At 43.9% G+C, this 17,615-nt stretch overlaps 1 protein-coding gene across 1 annotated transcript in view; it reads right to left on the bottom strand.

Moving 5' to 3' along the window:
• Positions 1-1,878: 1,878 nt before the first annotated feature.
• The window catches only part of MAP3K9 (mitogen-activated protein kinase kinase kinase 9), an 88,569-nt gene continuing 72,832 nt past the window's right edge, over positions 1,879-17,615 (bottom strand). The window contains exons 5-11 of the mRNA XM_073554141.1: positions 12,613-12,788; positions 12,285-12,525; positions 9,651-9,773; positions 7,487-7,640; positions 6,992-7,095; positions 4,758-5,549; positions 1,879-4,427 (exon numbers count right to left, since the gene is read on the bottom strand). Of these exons, the coding sequence (XP_073410242.1) occupies positions 3,952-4,427; positions 4,758-5,549; positions 6,992-7,095; positions 7,487-7,640; positions 9,651-9,773; positions 12,285-12,525; positions 12,613-12,788 (2,066 nt within the window). The 3' untranslated portion in view covers positions 1,879-3,951. The remainder of the gene's footprint in view (positions 4,428-4,757; positions 5,550-6,991; positions 7,096-7,486; positions 7,641-9,650; positions 9,774-12,284; positions 12,526-12,612; positions 12,789-17,615) is intronic.

The raw sequence follows: 17,615 nt of genomic DNA, 5'->3' as shown, positions 1-17,615 counted from the left end.
GTGGCAGACTAATAAAGTAAACTGAGCTTTCACTTACCTCTCCCCAGGTCCAGCGCTTCCTCTCCAGCGTCACTCTGGGCTTTGATGATTGCCTGTAGCAGTGAAGTCACATTTCCAACACTTGTAACCGCTGCAGACCATTACTGAGTTCAGCGGCTTTTGTGGTCTTCATCAGGTCAGTTGCTGAGCCCAGTGATCTGGCTGCAGCAGTTACGAGTGCTGTAAACGTGACGTCACCACCGCAGTTAGTCATCAAAGACTGACGCAGCGGAGGAGAGTATCAATGGATCCAAAAGAGGTGGGTAAAAACTTGTTTGCGAGACTATGAACTAGTAAAACATGAAACAAGACAACCCTTTAAATGTTGGCAAGGGCCAAAAAAGGGTCAGGCATGTCAGATATCAACATGCCCAATCCTCTACTTTAACTGCAAAGGCACTGCCAGAGGCGTCTGGGGATGGGGTGTCTTGTCATACACATGCAGGGGAGTTGATAAGATGAATAAGTAAGAGACATTTTTCTGAGATATATAGACACTTAAAGGACAGGATCCCATGTGTGGTCTAAAGGGGCAAAGGAGCGCATGGGTTTGCATGTTACACGTCAGCACAGGTGGGTGGGTTCTCTGTGAAGCTGTTCGAATGCCAAAGTGTAGAGAATGGCAGCCACAATATGTCAGGGGCCAGAAATCAGAGAGCACCCTGATATGGCGTGTGGGTTTAGGTAGTGATTAGTGATGAGCGGGCGTGCTCGGATATCGTGTTATTCGAGCAGGCTTGGGTTTTCTCAGAGTGTCTTCAGTGATATGTTCGAGCCCCCACGGCTGCATGTTTCACTGCTGTTAGACAGCCACAACACATGCAAACTGGGAAGAAGTGGCCCCTTGTGGACGGAAACATACAATTCTGGAAGAGCTGAAGAACGGATGCTGCATTTTATCATCAAGCTTATAAATGTATTTATTGCTTTTTAAAGTCAGAACGCTGCTTTTCAACGCCTTGCTGGAAGATACAAGACAATTAAACTGTTGTAAATGGATTATTGATCTGTAAATGCTAGTTCCGCAGTCAAAAAGAAAAATAGGATTCTAGTGTCTCACTAAGTAGAAGTTAATATGATAACTGAAGAATCCGATCAAAATTCTGAAGGCGCACAGACCTGATCGGTATTATTCATCACTTTAGTCTGGACTCGTCCCTTAAAAATAGGTCATACTTCACATGCAGCATCATCCACCTAATGTGACTTCATCTTGTACAGATCCAAAGTCACATTATGGGTTTAGCCTGCTTTATTCCTGAGACATCGGCAAGTTCAGTGAGATTTTGAGCTTAAACAATTCAGCGCTCCCAGCTTATTCAGTGCCTGTACAGAGATGGATCTAGAGATTTCCTTTCTGAACCTTACAATGTAAGGTAGCCTGATCGAGTGGGGAAAAACGAGTTGAGGACCCATACACAAGGGTAAAGTTGGCCGAACCCACAAATTTCAACAAGACCAGGTTATTGGTGCGGGAGCCAAAAGACTCTGGCAATAGTTCGCGGGCAGAGATAGCTGATGGATGACCACTATTAGGCTGCGTGCACACGCTGCGGATTGTTCCGTGCGGATCCACAGGTAAAGTGACCTGCGGTTTTACCTGTGGATTTGCCAGCGGTTTTCCCCTGCGGTTTGACACCTGGACAATGGAATAGGTGACAAACCGCAGCGGAATCTGCAGAAAGAATTGACATGCTGCGGATTTCATACCAAATAGCAGAAAAGACAGCGCCTCAAACGTTGGTGAAAAAGAATTCACATTTTATTCTGCCTCCTGTGGCAACGTTTCCACAGGAGGCAGAATAAAATGTGAATTCTTTTTCACCAACGTTTGAGGCGCTGTCTTTTCTACCATTTGGTTTGCATTTTTTTCCGTGATGAACTCCCTGGACGTGACGTGCGTCTTACTTAGTGTCCTGTAGGACTCTGGTTTAACTTATAATTTTTGTTATGCTGCGGATTTCAAACCGCTGCTTTTCCGCACGGAAAAAACTGCAGCATGTGCACTGAGGATTTGAAAACCCATAGGATAACATACTGTACACTGCGGAACTGCTGCGGATCCGCAGAGGCAAATATGCAGCGTGTGCACATAGCCTTAGGGAGCGCACCTATTAACAATTGTCGATAGCTTCCAATAATTAACTAGCAGATTTGTGAATGCAGCTGCTATAGGCCATATCAAAAGCTCAGCCCCAAAGTGAGGCCAAGACAAAAGCAACATCTTTCCTCTAGCATAGTCCAAACTAAAATAAAAAAAGGACACAAAGGTTTAAAAGGGAACCCTTGAACATGCCGTCCAATTTGGTTATAGAGAATGAAGAGATGAGCAAATTATTCTACAGTTAGAGGGAAAAGATGTTCTGGTAAGATGGTAATCCTTGTTCTGTGTGTGCAGTCCAGTGGGTGGTCCTACTCCGTGACCGACTCCACCTACTGGACTCCTTAACACAAAAACCAGCAGGAATTTCCATCACCAAGTTTGAAATTTATACAGAATCTATTTCAACAAAACTACATAGACAGCATCATCATGATCATCATTATCAAACAACTTTCAGGATACCCACTCTCCTCCTTTCATAGAGGTTATACACATCCCAACTAAAAAAAAAGAAACATTGTATTACGGTGGCATTTTACAATGGCCTGCACAAAATTCAGGGGTACAGCTTAATCAGGTACCTGATATGAGTAAAAATGTCAGAGAGAAATAGACTTTTGCTTAATACTGACGGATTCTGGATCCAATAGGGATGAGAAAAAAAAAAAAAAAAAAGATATAAAAAGAAGAAATCAGAATAAAAATCTGTGCAATGAGAAAATAATTTGAGAAATGTTTTCCAAGGAAAATATCAAATGGGGTCAGAGTGGGGCGACTATGACAAATATTTCTAAAGCCCTATGTCAACTCGGTCACATGTATGCACTACAATTCACAGACTCCTGTAAAACTATGTTCGCAAGTCGGCCCAGCGCTACAGCAATCCCAACCCCATCATTCAGCTCCACGCAGCATGCTGTCACTACACTACTCACTACATTAGAAAGTCAGATGCGGGCAGGATAACATCAATATCTAGGCTACAAAGATCTTCGTTGGCAAGACTAAGGGACCATTTCTATCCGGATTTTAGAAATACCCATATACTGCAGTTCATAGCTTATCAAGGTTCCCCCACCCACCCAAAGAACTAATAGGGGTAGTCTGACATTTAGTAGGCTACCCATGCAGGTATGGGAGATCATAAAAGCAGCGTTGCATTATGTCTGCCAAAGACAAGCAATTCTGTAGGACTACAGAAAAAAAAACAATTTTTTCTCCTGTTTCCTTTAGTTCCAGCGTAGGTTTCAGTCTAATATACGGCATTAGTGCCGCCAATAGTAGTGAAGGGACGGCAATGTACATACCGATCTACACCATTGGTGTCACTGCCAGAGGGCACTTATTCAGAAGTCAGCCACAATAAATACATAAAAGGACACGTTTGCATATATCATTGTGTGACATAAAACCACAGAAATGGAAATAAATTGTACAGTGTTGACTAGAAAAAAAAAAAAGTTATGGAAGCAGGACAAAGTAAAAAAAATAATATATAAATTTTGGATACCTGCTTTAGATCCGGTTATAATTTTTTTTATCGTGTCAGGAAAATAAACATAAAAAATCTAAAAAAAATGTAATGGCATCCATGAAAGGAGCTCTTGCTGAGTTGTTGAAGATTCTGAATTTTAGAGTATTGCAAAAGTCTTCAAGCTGAAAAGGCATATTTAAGGATAATCAGGGCGAGCAGCATAATGACTACATTTTATATTGCCTTCCAGTGATCTAATGAATCCTCAAAGTGCATTCAGTGCAAGATACGCGGTCAAGTCGCACGTCTGCTGGTTGCAGGTAGACATGACGCTTTAAGACCAGAACTCTTGTTTTTGTTCACAGGTTGTCGTTTTGTAGGTTTTAAGTTTGGTTCTGCACAGCGGAACAGTGCTATCCTGACTCTGGCCTTCCACGTCCACATCCAGTAGTGTTCGTTCCCCCATAGGGTGCGCCACATGAACAGGAATGAAACCAGAGAATCCCGGCCTCTCCTCCACTGTGCTCCCACTGCTGCTGGCAAAGCAGGAGTCCATGTTGCTTGGGGTTTCAGTGCATGAACTATTAGCGGGGGATTCACCCCGATTTCTACTAGGGGATACAAACCACCAGGAGTCCAGTCTCTGTCTGTTGGAGGAAGGTCGAGGTCTTGGAACAAACTCTAAAGTTTTGGGTCTTTCCAGTGCAGAATCTTGCTGAACATTCCAACGCCGAGGAGTTGGCGGGAACACCAAATTGGGGTCAGGAAGACGGGGAACTTCTTGTGGATCTCGGTTCGGGGACACAATATCTAAATAAAAAGAAACACATTTTTTCTTGTGGATAAGATGTTGAGATGAGCCTCTGTTCACATCTATCAATTTTAAATACCCAAATCTAGAAGTCACCCATTTTCAAAGTGACTGACCCACAGGATGCATAAATGAAAGAGCAGGCCCTTCATTACAAGCAAGTTTTACGTTCCAGTGCTGCAGTGTTGGGGCCAGGGAAGAGGTGACTAGTGATGAAGGTATATCCCCGGCCATCTTCCCACCTCCCTCTCAGCTAGACAGACATGATGGGTATGTGATGGGTATGTCCCCGTGTGTGTACAGCCTAGAACCAGTAAACGATAACTTACTTGATGCCGTACAGCTTGCCAAGCAATTATTAGGTGAATTCCCATTACTAATGACTGGGAAAGCTTTTATGGCACCATCTGAAGGGGTTCTTCTGTGTTCATGGTGAGCTCGGGGATTTACAGTCACATGGGTAGGAGTCAAGGACTGGTTGGGGTCCCGTTTAAAAGTTTCAATGTGAATGTTCACCAGTGGATTACAGACAACCGCTGCTGGTTCTTCCACAGGACTGCTGGGCATCTCGTAAACTACTATTTCATCACTGTCTGAGTGCAGCAGAGAGCGAGTTGAATTACATTCAGAAATGGAAGACAGGGACTGCATCGTGATAGACGTTGTTGGCTCTGCCGGATGAGACGGAGAATCTTCTTTCCGAAAAAGTTTTCTAGAGGGTGGGCTGGTGCTTCTCCGGGGACGGGCAGCCCGCTGGAATAGGCTCTCCTTTTTCTTCTTCTCTTCTTTTGGTTCAGGCTCATCTTGACCTAGGTTACATTTACCAGCTTCTAACAGGTCGAAGCCCAGCCCCACAGTGGCAAGAAGGGCTCCACAGCCTAAGAGAACCATTGAGCATCTCTTGTGCTGAGAGCCACGCTTGAGGCTATTGGTGGGAGTAAGCTGTGGAGTGCTCGTGGCAGAGTTCACTGGGGTGGGATTCTCACTGGTATCGCTGAACGGTCCCTCCACATCTTCGCCTTTGTGGAATGGTATGCAGAGGTAGGATTTGTTCGGAGTGGGTGTTTGGGAATCTTTGACATCCACCTGATTCACAAATGGCTCAGTGGCATTTTCAGCTTCTGTATAAAGCAAATAACAAGAAAAAAGTAACTAGCAACCATAATATTTACAGTACAGAACTGTAATACATTTTCATAATGCACTCGAGAAAAATGTTTGAGCCATGAAAACGTCTATTTTACAGGCGGTGCAGATGAGGGGAGTTTTAATCCTCCATGGCTTTTTTGCTTCCTTATCCTAATCAAACCTGACAGTAAAAAAGACAAAACTGAGCTTAATATACTTTTTCTTTTTAAATAGTATTTAGTGTCTATGTGCTGTAATATGGCGACATGTGTTTCAAATCAGGGGTTGCTATACTGAGAAAGAAGCGTGCCTACATCGGGGTCTGTGGCAGTTTGCCTTTGATGGTGTCAGGTTTCTTACTGTCGGACTGCCCATGCAGACAAAGTCATCAATCGTCTACCGAACACTAAAGGCCCCGTCACACACAGCGATTTCGCTAGCGAGATCGCTGATTTTGTGACGCCACAGCGAGATCGCTGTGTGTGACGGGGATCAGCGACCGGCCCCCCTGCCGGGTATCGCTGATCGTGCTGGATCAGTCCCGGGCCATTTTTTGATCGCTGGTCTCCCTCTGCCCAGCACGCATCGCTGCGTGTGGCAGCGAGAGACCAGCGATCAGCGACACTGGTTTCTAATGTAAACATCGGGTATCCAGGAGCTGCGTCTCTTGGATACCTGCTGTTTACCTTGGAATCCGGTGTACACAGCTTGATCGCCTAATCTATGTGACAGCTCACCAGCGATCAGCCTAACGATGTCCCAGCGATCCCATCCATATCGGATCGTTGGTGGGATCGCTGGGACATCGTTATGTGTAACGGGGCCTTTAGGTAGGACACATTGCATGCCGTTTCAGTGTGACGTAACCGTGAATGCTTATCAGAATTAGTGACGAGTGAACATTCTCAAATAAGGCATTATCTGAGCATGCTCAAAAAATATGTTTGAGTCCCTGCGGCTGCATGTCTCTCGGCCACATCACATGCAGGTATTCTCTGTTTGTTAGGCAATCCCTGCATGTTTTCTGACTGTCGATCAGCTGCGAGACTTGAGCATATTTTTCTAGCACGCCGAGGTCACACAGTTCACACACGAGCATGCTCGGATAGCACCTTATCTGAGAACGTCCGCTCATCACTAATCATGATGAATATGAGACAGATTCTTCCTGGAAGTGCTAGATATTAATCAAAACCACACAAGTATTTTTCAGTATGGTGGAGATGCCTGACTGATCATGGGAAATCCTGGTGACCTCACAGTGTAATCAGCACCTTAGCAGAACCGAAAAAAACAACACATGGACCAAAAAGCAGGATAACCCAGTGAAAAGCCCATCATGGATGCCCTAAATTATTAGTAAGGCAGATGAGTGTAGTTTTATTTTTTTTTTTATGCAACTTGTTTTGTGCCACTGACGTCACATTTTGCATACCTGTCTCAGTCACAGTGGTGAACCCAGGAGCAGCAGAAGTTTTCATCGGCTTCCCATGGTTGGATGAACTCGAAGAACAAGACTTTGAGCTTTCTAGAGATACCCTGCAGTTTGGAGAAAAGACATTATTTCCATGGCATAGGTTTATGGAGTAGTGTGAACACGGCATCATTCAAGAAGGAGATAAACAAGCGCTGTACTTGGCCACCTCCTCCAGACCGATAGTGAACATGGCAGACATGAAACCTATTATCTCATGATCAGTGGCAGTCCCCGGCGATCCTACATTAATCACCCATACTGTGACTACATGATAAATGTTGGTCATCAGACAACCCCCCAAAGTGCCGCTAACCTGGCAGCTATGTGTCTGACAAACTGATGGGAAGCTAGAATATAAAACCTATTTTTTTCATGTACTGGCTTCTTGTGTAAGAGACAATTGGAAAAACCTAGTGACTAGCTAAGGCATATGAGCATTAGCCCAGCACTCACCTGTCCTCGCCAGAGATGGAGTCTTTACTAGCCAAAGCGACTGGAGCCCAAGGACGAGATTTTTTCTTAGTCTCCTTCTTCTCGTCATCTTCGCTTTCATCCTTCTGGCCACCAGCGCTCCGATTTCTTGCTTTATTGGAGTCTCCTGGTGTCACTTTATGAGATGAATAACAGTCAGAATAACCACACCAAACACGTGGAAATGCAACAGATTTCAACGGATAGGTTACTTTAAACTTAAAAGGGATATTCCCATCTCCAAGATCCTATCCCAATATGTAGTAGGTGTAGTAATAATATTGCCAAATACCTCCAATTAGAAATGTAGTATACTTCTTCTGATTCGATATGCTGCTTACCCTATGTGCAGGGCATTGCAGGAGCTTAGGTATCCATGGTTACGACCACTAGCAACGAACTGTCAATATAAGTGGTTGTAATCATGGATATGCAAGTTACTGCAATGCCCTGCACGTGGGGTAAGTGAAAGAGAATCAGAAGAACTATGCAACATCTCCAATTAAAGTTTGCGCATGCGGATGATAGACTGCAGACTCAAACGCTAATGTGAACCTAGCCTTACCCCTTTTTGTAACTTATTAGTACAAAAATTTGCACATTTCGCAAAATTATAAAATTTTAAAAAAGAAAAAAAAAAAAAAAAAAGATGTCAATATTTCAGTGAGAGGACCGGAATGGAGATGGAAGGAGGCACAGCTCGCTCCAGATGACTTCTATAGTAGTACTGAGAACTGTGGAACAAGCATTTTTGCAGCACTTAACGAACGGAGAGCGCTGCACAAGCCACATCTCCATTCTCGGCAGACCACTACTCAATATAGATGCAGACTCAGACCTTCATCTATAAAACATTTAGCGCACATTCTGTGGCTATGGCATGGAGTGTATAAGATGAGAATACAAGAGAGACTGTATCAAAGAACAGTACGTAGTTACTTATAATTTATCAAGCTCTTTTATTAGAAGGCGTACCAGTCAATTGACCGATTGGAGGGGGTCCTGCTGCAGGGATCCTCAAAAATTCAAAAATTAGCTGCAATCTGTAGGTCAATTAAACATTACACAATAAAATTAATACAAGAGACATCCATTCCTTCATCGCAGCTACTTTCCAATCTGGCTATTGAGAATCCTGTACAGGCAACTAGCAGTAACGTCCACTGCAATGGCCTTAGGTCTATGTTCACATGTTGCATTTTGCAGCTTTTTTTTTTTTTTTATACAAATCTTCAGCTGTGTTTCACAGTATCAGCAAAGTTTGAGATTTCAGAAATCTCATGCACACATTGGTTTTTTTTTTCCCTTGACTGTTTTGTCAAAGAGCTTGGTTTTTGCAAAATGCAGCATGTCATGTCTTTCAGCATTTTTGCAGCGGTTTTCACCCATTGAAAGCAATGGGTAATGCAAAGACACTGCAAAAATGCTGAAAAAACGCTGCAATAACGCAGGTATCGTACCAAAACCTAATTAAGTTTGAGATTTGTTTTTTAATGCACAAGAGACATGTACCCAGACAAAAACGCACCAAAACTTTGCATTTTTACTGCATTTTTTTTAATGCCCATTGTGAACACAGCCTTACAGTCAAACCGGGGGATAACAAGAGAGAAGCATGCAGATTGTGCTGTGCATTTTCTGCAGACTCATGCAATCCAGAGTAAGCGAGGTGTGAAGAGCATTACAAGAAAAAAAAACAAAAAACCGCTGTGACAAGACCAAATGTCCTCAGTTTTCTCCAGATGCCAAACTGTGCGGATTTGCCCACAAGGACGGTTTGCTAGGAAGAAATGCTCTTTAATGACACTTTTTCAGGGCATTATTTATTTTGGGAAAAGGCTACAAACTGCACTGAGGTTCATTCAGGAGAAAGAAACAGAAGAAATGGAGGAAAAATGACTGAAATGACACAAATGAATGCTCCAAAATGCCTACTCGGCGTCTGGTACGAATCAGCAGCGCATGTTTTATCACCTTATTTGCAGTGTTAATAATGGAGGAACGAACACCTCTCCAAAATACATACCTGCACCAACTGACGCTCCGAAGCGGCTAAATAATAAGATGTGCGGCTAACACCCGATGAGCAAGAAGCATGTGATGCGCAAAGCCAGAATTAAGAGCTGTGACAACCATGGCTACTTACACTGAATGGCTCGGAGGCGCGGGATAATGGTGGGACTAGCAGGAGGGCTGAACTTGGTGCTAATTAAACTCTTCCTTTTGTCCATGGTAGGAGAAGCCTGGACAGTGAACTTGTGTTGGAAATCTGTAAAGCGAATCATAAAAGCAGAGGAGCGCAGATCAGCAAAACTAGATGTCAATGGCCATTTGTGTTCAGGAGAATAAATGGAAAATGAAAGTACAGCGACTTTATGACAAGGAAAGAACTGCAATACTGTCAAGTAAGATACACTCCTCAACATTGAAATCGCAACTCCAAGAAGGAAAAGTCATTGAGTTCTGGAAATCCAAGGATGGATAGACAAGTTACCGATGTGCAAATGAGGAAAAAAAAAACATTTTTGGAACCTGTCAATTTATTCAGTATCAATTATGCAGAAATCCCCACACTTACACGGCAAAGTGTCCAGGGATCCATTTTAATACACAGCGCCATGTCCTACGGTCAACAGCGTCCTACCATAACCGGCAGCGTCTAGGGATTTTCCGTGCGAAAGTGCAGTAGCACATGCCTCAAACGACCATTCTAGCTGACAAGGGGTGACCGTGCAGGGATTTCTGCACATTACACATACTGAATAAATAGAGATTTTATGTAAATGTTTCCATTTTTCCCATCATTTGCAAGTCATTACCCTGTCTATCCATCCTGGGATTTCCAGAACTCCATGACTTTCCTTCTTGGTTTGTAATATTAATGTGGTGTTGGATGTTTTCTAGGAGAGCAATCCCAATTTCTTTAACACCAGTGATTGCTTTTTTCAGTTTCCTGAATGCACATGGTTATATTAAGAGAGCACACAATTGGTGAACCCCTAAAATATAACCTTTAATTCAATATTTTTTAAAAATATGTTCTCAAAAAGACTGGGTGATACCGGGTTTACAACAGTGCCAAAAAATTGACACACAAGAGAAAAATTAGTATCAAAGGAAGGGGGGAACCTCACCCTAATATACCCTAATATGTCCCTTCCTGGCCGCGGAGGTTGGCACCCTAATTGTTGAGGATGTGGCGCCCCCGCTCAACGTCGGTAGCCCTAGATACCCTTAATCACCCTAACAAAACAAAAAAAGGGATACACAGAAAAACCACACACACACACAAATACACCTGACAAAAAAAACCCTAATGGGTAGACATATGCGGCAAAAAAATAAATATAGTCCGTGCAGCTCCAAGTTTTTGCAATTACTTGGAGGAAATGTTGCTGTTAATGCTGGGGTTTATTCAGCCTGTTTAGGCTGGTTTGCGTTACATTGTAGACGTTTTTTTTAGGTACTGCTATTGTTATATGGTCTGTCCTTTTGCAGCACGTATTTTTTATTACGAGATAAGATTGATGAGCTGCACGGACTATATTTATTTTTTTGCAGCATATGCATTGTTAACTACAAGATAAATGATTTGAGCTGCATTTTGTTCATTTTTGAGTCTTTTTTACTACGAGATAAGTTTACAGCACTCCAGCACTTTTTCTCCTATGAAGACATATTTATGTCTACCCATTAGGGGTTTTTTTGTCGGGTGTATTTGTATGTGTGTGGTTTTTCTGTGTATCCCTTTTTTTGTTTTGTTAGGGTGATTAAGGGTATCTAGGGCTACCGATGTTGAGCGGGGGCGCCACATCCTCAACAATTAGGGTGCCAACCTCCGCGGCCAGGAAGGGACATATTAGGGTCTATTAGGGTGAGGTTCCCCCCTTCCTTTGATACTAATTTTTCTCGTGTGTCAATTTTTTAGCACTGTTGTAAACCCGGTATCACCCAGTCTTTTGGAGAACATATTTTTTAAAAATATTGAATTAAAGGTTATATTTTAGGGTTCACCAATTGTGTGCTCGGTTTTCAGTTGAATTTTTTTTGGTCCCCTTGTGAATTTTTTCTGAGGTTTTTTTATTCCCATATTAGAAAATAACGGCATACTGCATGCAGTGCTCTCAGTCACTGGTTAGAAAATGCATAATGGCATATCCTAGCAGTATGCCATCAATTTATAAGATGGGGGATAACACAAAGTTGGATTATGCATTTTCTGGTCTTCTGGACACAATAAGCAAAGGTCGTATCCTATACAAGTATGTCTAGAAGTCAGAAATCAGGGGCCCTACAGTGAATGTCTGAACTGAGGCTTTATCAGCCACCCTGGGACACCAGCTGCAGTTTATAATAACTAGTGATGAGCAAGTTTGCTAGAAAAGGAGTTACCTGACCATGCTCAGGTGCTACCAAAGTGTCTTCGACGTGCTCGAAAACTATGGTTGAGTTTCCGCGGCTTAACAGAGCGGCTGTTCGACAGCCGCAACACATGCAGGGATTGCCTAACAAGGAGGTAATCCCCACATGTGTTGTGGCTGTCTAGCAGCCCAAGACGTGAAGCCACAAGGACTCGAATGTAGTTTTTGAGCATGACGAAGACAGTTGATTAACACACAAGCAAGCTCAGAAAGCACAATATCCAAGCACATTCAGTCATCACTATTAAGAACCCTTAGCGTTCTTAAAAGCCGATGTGTGAGCCAAATTCGAAAGACATAGGGCACTATCCGACAATATCCATCTGTGAAGATGGGAATAACCCTTAAAAAACACGCACCTGAAGGAAGACTGATGATGTTTCCGTCTTTCAACTTAAGGCGGCTCTTCTTGAACTTGCCTTTACGCTTCTTCACCTTAGGCTTCTCTTGACAGAGCTGGTGGATGATAATGTTTAGTTCTCGTTCCAAGATGTCTATTTCCCTCTCGGCCAACTCTTGCTCCCTTCTTCGGAGAAGTTCCTCATGATTCTTTTGCTCCAGGGCTGCCCGGGACAGCTCCTCCTCCCAGCTCCTTAGCTCCTAAGGGAATAAAAACATTGCTTCTGACATCTTCTTTCCTCTGGAATATAACCACAGTGAACAAAGAAAAGCACATGACGACTATACCTTCTCCTTGGCCCTGAGCTGGTCAAACATCTCCTGGATCTCCTGCTTCCAATCTTCTTGCAATGAATGGAAAGAATCTTTGGGCATCTCAAAAAAACCAGATTCCTCTATGGTGGTCAGCTGGAACAGGATGTTGGTAAATGAAGGGCGACAATGGGGATCTGGGTTCCAACAATCTGGAGAAAAAAAAAAAAAAGAAGGAAATACAAATTAATGGTGATTAAATTAAATTAAGGAATCAGCATGAAGTTATTCCCTTTGACACTGCAGCTTCCTTCAAAAAGAGCGCCACACCTATGTAAATTACATGAATTTGCAAAAAATTGAGGCTGCGGTCAGTGCTCATGTTTGCTCCCTGAAAAGAAGCGTCAGTGATGTCAGTTTCAGGTGCTGGGCTAGTCCCGTCTCTACTGATAATGGGTTGGTTGTAAATCCTGACCATGCTCAGGATGAGCTCCCTGTGCGGTGTTCCTTTCAATGCACAGTGGCAGCGTGCTCCACTGTTGGCTTTTATTCCCTTCAGAGTCTGTTTTCACCTTCACGACTACGCTAAATTTTACAATCCTGATCAGTGTCAATTTATGTGGTAATAGCTCTGGAACACTTCAATGGATCCCACTGATTCGGAGACTGTTTCATGACATATTGTACTTAACAATATTGGTAATATTTCTTCGATATGATTTGCATTTATTTGTTGTGAAAAAACCCCAAAACAAAATGGAAAAATTTGGCGAAAATGTTGAAATTCTCAAATTTAATTTTTATGCCCTTAAATCAGAGAGACATAGGTCACACAAAATAGTTAAACATTTCCCACATGCCTACTGCACATCAGCACAATTTTTTACATTTTTTTTGTTAGGAAATTAGAAGGGTTTTAAGTTGACCAGCAATTTCTCATTTTTCCAACAAAATTTACAAAAAACTGCACCACTCACGGTGCTCAAAACCACGTTCAAGAAATTATTAGCTATTAACTCTTCAGGTGATTCACAGGAATCTTTGAGATGTGGAAGGAAAAAATTAACATTAACTTTTTTTTCACAAAAATTTTACTTTAGACCCCAATTTTTTTTTTATTTCCACAATGGTAACAGGAAAAAAGCAGACAGCAAATTTTTTGTCGAATTTCTCCAGAGCATGCCGATACCCCATATGTGGGGAAAAAACTACTTTTTGGGTGCACAACAGTGCTTGAAAGGGAAGGAGCGCCATTTGACTTTTTGAATGTAAAATTGGCTTGAATAATTAGCGGACGCGATGTCGCATTTGCACTGGAGATGCGGCTAAACAGTGAAAACCTTCCACAAGTGACCATTGTCAAGATTAGACCCCTTTGGGAACTTATCTAGATGTGTTGTGAGCACCTTGAACACTCAGATGCTTCACAGAACTTTATAGCATTGAGCTGTGAAAACAAAGGAGAAGGGAAGAAAAAAAAAAAAGCAAACACATTTTTCCCACAAAAACGTTTTTTATTTAGCCCCAACTTTTGCATTTTCATAAGGGTAACAGGAGAAATTGGGAGAAATTGCACCATACAATTTGTTGTGCAATTTCTCCTGAGTACGTTGATAACCCTTATGTGGGCGAAAACTACTGTTTGGGTGCACAGCAGGGCTTGGAAGGGAAGGAGCGCCATTTGACTTTTTAAATGCAAAACTTGCTGGAATAATTAGAGGTCGCCAAGTCGCGTTTGGAGAGCCCCTGATGTGCCTAAACAGTGGAAATCCCCCAAAATGACACTATTTTGGAAACTAGACCCCTCATGGAACTGCTCATATTTTTTCCCACAAAAATTCGATTAGACCAAAATTTTTTATTTTCATAAGGTAATAGGAGGAAAATGTACCACAAAATTTGTTGTGAAATTTCTCAAGCGGATACCTAATATGCGGTGAAAAACTACTGTTTGGGTGCACAGCAGGGGTCAGAAAGGAAGGAGTGACGTTTTGGAACACAGATTTTAATGGAATGGTCTCCAGGTATCAAATTGCGCATAGATAACCCCTGATATGCCTAAACAGTGAAGACCCCAAACAAGTGACCGCATTTTGGAAACTAGACCCCTCAAGGAATGTATCTAGATATGTTGTGAGCACTTTAAACCCCCAGGTGCGTCACATAAGTTTTTAACGTAGAGCCGTGAAAATTTAAAAAAAAAAAACAAAACAAAAAAAACAAAACAAAAAAAAACACATTTTAAAGAACAAAAACAGGTATTTTTATGGTACTCACCGTAAAACCCTTTTCTCCGAGATGCTCATTGGGGGACACAGGACTGTGGGTGTATGCTACAGCCACTAGGAGGCTGACACTAAGTGAACAGAAAAAAATTTAGCTCCTCCTCTGCAGTATACACCCTCACGCTGGCTCTAAGCAAACCAGTTCAGTGCAAAAGCAGGAGAACAAAAAAGGATCAACTTAAACAGGTACAACATGTCAAGAAACCCACCTATCAAAAGTAAAACAAAAAAAGAGCCACCAGGACAACAAGGTGGGTGCTGGGTCCCCCAATGAGCGTCTCTGAGAAAAGGATTTTACGGTGAGTACCACAAAAATCCCTATTTCTCCTTCCCCTCAATGGGGGACACAGGATCGTGGGACGTCCTAAAGCAGTCCCTGGGTGGGAAACTGACCCAAACGGTTTAAGCCATAAGTACCAACTGTCTATAGGTGCACTACCGCTGCCTGGAGAATCCTTCTGTCCAGACTTTCGTCTGCTGAAGCCTGAATGTGGATATTGTAGTGCTTTGAAAATGTATGTAGATTAGACCAGGTTGCAGCCTTGCAAAACTGTTCTGCTGATGCCTGGCGCCGAAGGGCCCACGAAGCGCCCACCACCCATGTTGAGTGTGCCCTGATCCCTGCTGGAAAGGGTGCACCCCTGACGTGGTAGGATTCCTGAATAGCCAAAAGAATCCACCTGGCTATAGTCGACTTTGAAGCAGCAAGTCCCTTCCTATGACCCTCAGGAAGCACGAACAACGTGTCTGTCTGACGTAAGGATGCAGTCCATGACACATACCTCCAAAGTGCTCTCAATAGATCCAATGTATGATGGGCCCTTTTCCAGAACTGTACTGGTGCTGGGCAAAATGAGGGTAAGACAATGTCCTCGTTAATGTGAAAAAAGGAAACGACCTTTGGCAGAAAAGGAGGGGCCGGCATGAGAACCACCTTGTCCCAGTGGAAGGTCAGAAACGGGGCTCGACAGGATAGAGCAGCCAACTCCAAAACCCGCCTGATTGACGTTATGGCAATGAGAATAAATACCTTCCATGAGAGGTATATTAATGAGACATCCTGCAGTGTTCAAACAGAGCTTCCTGCAGAGGACCAGGTTAAGGTCCCAGGCATCCAGGGGGGCTCTATAGGGGGGTACCACGAGTGAGACCCCTGAAAGAAAGTTTTTACCTGCAGTTTGGAAGCAATCCTGGGCTGAAATAGGACGGATAAGGCAGAAATCTGTCCCTTGAGGGAGCTTGGTGCTAGACCCGAGTCCAGGCCGGTTTGGAGAAACTCTAAAATATTGGGAATGTGAGCGGAGGACGATCATGGACTCTGCACCATGCAAAAAGACTTTCCAGGTGTGGTGATAGATACATGCTGAGGCAGGCTTCTGGGCTCTAATCATTGTAGTGACTACATCCTGGGAGAACCCGGCTTGGGTCAGGATCCAGTACTCAATGGCCAGGCCGTTACACACAGGGCCCCTGATTTCTGGTGGGAGATCGGACCTTGGGAAAGCAGGTCCGGACGATCTGGTAACCGCAAGGGGGCCTCGGCAAGTAGTTGCACTAGCTTTGCATACCACGCCCAAAGAGGCCAATCTGGGGCGACCAGGATTACTGACTTGCCCTTCCTGATGACCTTTGGAAGCAGTGGTAACTGAGGAAACACGTAAGGGAGGCGAAATTGGTTCCACGGCAGAACCAAGGCGTCCACAGAGACGGCCTGTGGATCCCAGGACCGAGCGACAAATTTGGGCACCTTGGCGTTTAACCTGGAGGCCATCAGATCCACATCCGGGGTTCCCCAATGTTGACAAATTTGTTGGAAAACCTCGGGATGGAGAGACCACTCCCCGGAAGCAAGACCCTGTCGGCTGAGAAAGTTTGCCGCCCAGTTCTTTACGCCCGGAATGTGGACTGCCGAGATCACAGAGTGATTCTTCTTGGCCCAGAGGAGAATGTGTTTCACTTCGTGCATGGCCGCCCTGCTGCGGGTGCCCCCCTGGTGAATGATGCAAGCCACGGCCGTGGCATTTTCCAGCTGAATCCACACAGGGTGACCCGCCAGGAAATGATGAAAATGCCGCAAAGCCAGTCGGATCGCCCGGATTTCCAGGAGATTGATCAAGAGGTATGTTTCCCGAGGCGACCAACATCCTTAGGCCGTGTGGTGATGAAAAACAGCTCCCCAGCCGAGGAGACTGGCGTCGGTAGTAACCACCAGCCAATGGACTGGGGGGGGGGGGTGAAGGATTTTCCCTGAAGAAGGGAAGAACTCCGCATCCACCACCTGAGAGCCTGACTGACCTGGGCGGACAGTCGGCATGGGCGATCAAGAGAAAAATGGCTCTTGTCCCAAGATGCCAAGAGGGCATGCTGCAGGGGACGAAGATGAAGATGGGCAAACGGAATTGCTTCCATCGCTGCCACCATTTTCCCCAGGACTCACATTCCGAAACGGACTGTATGAGGAACTGGCAGGCGGAGTGTCTGGACTCCCTGACGGAGGGCTAGGGCCTTGTCTCGAGGGAGAATTACCAACCCTCGGGAGGTGTCGAAGATCATTCCCAAGAAGGAAATCTTCTGAGCTGGAACAGAGGAAGACTTTTTCAAGTTTACTAACCACCCTAGGCAGGAAAGTGTATCCAACGTGATATCGACGCATTCCTTGCAAGCTCGAAAAGACGGTTCTTTGACCAGGAGGTCATCCAAATATGGCAAGACGACTATGCCCCGAGAATGCAGGATGGACATGATGGCTGTCTT

The sequence above is a fragment of the Dendrobates tinctorius genome, unplaced genomic scaffold (assembly GCF_039654945.1).
Source record: "Dendrobates tinctorius isolate UK_male_01 unplaced genomic scaffold, ASM3965494v1 ptg000208l, whole genome shotgun sequence".
NCBI lineage: Eukaryota > Metazoa > Chordata > Amphibia > Anura > Dendrobatidae > Dendrobates > Dendrobates tinctorius.
Note: the sequence above shows the minus strand (reverse complement) of the source record. Positions and strands in the feature narration are given on the sequence as shown.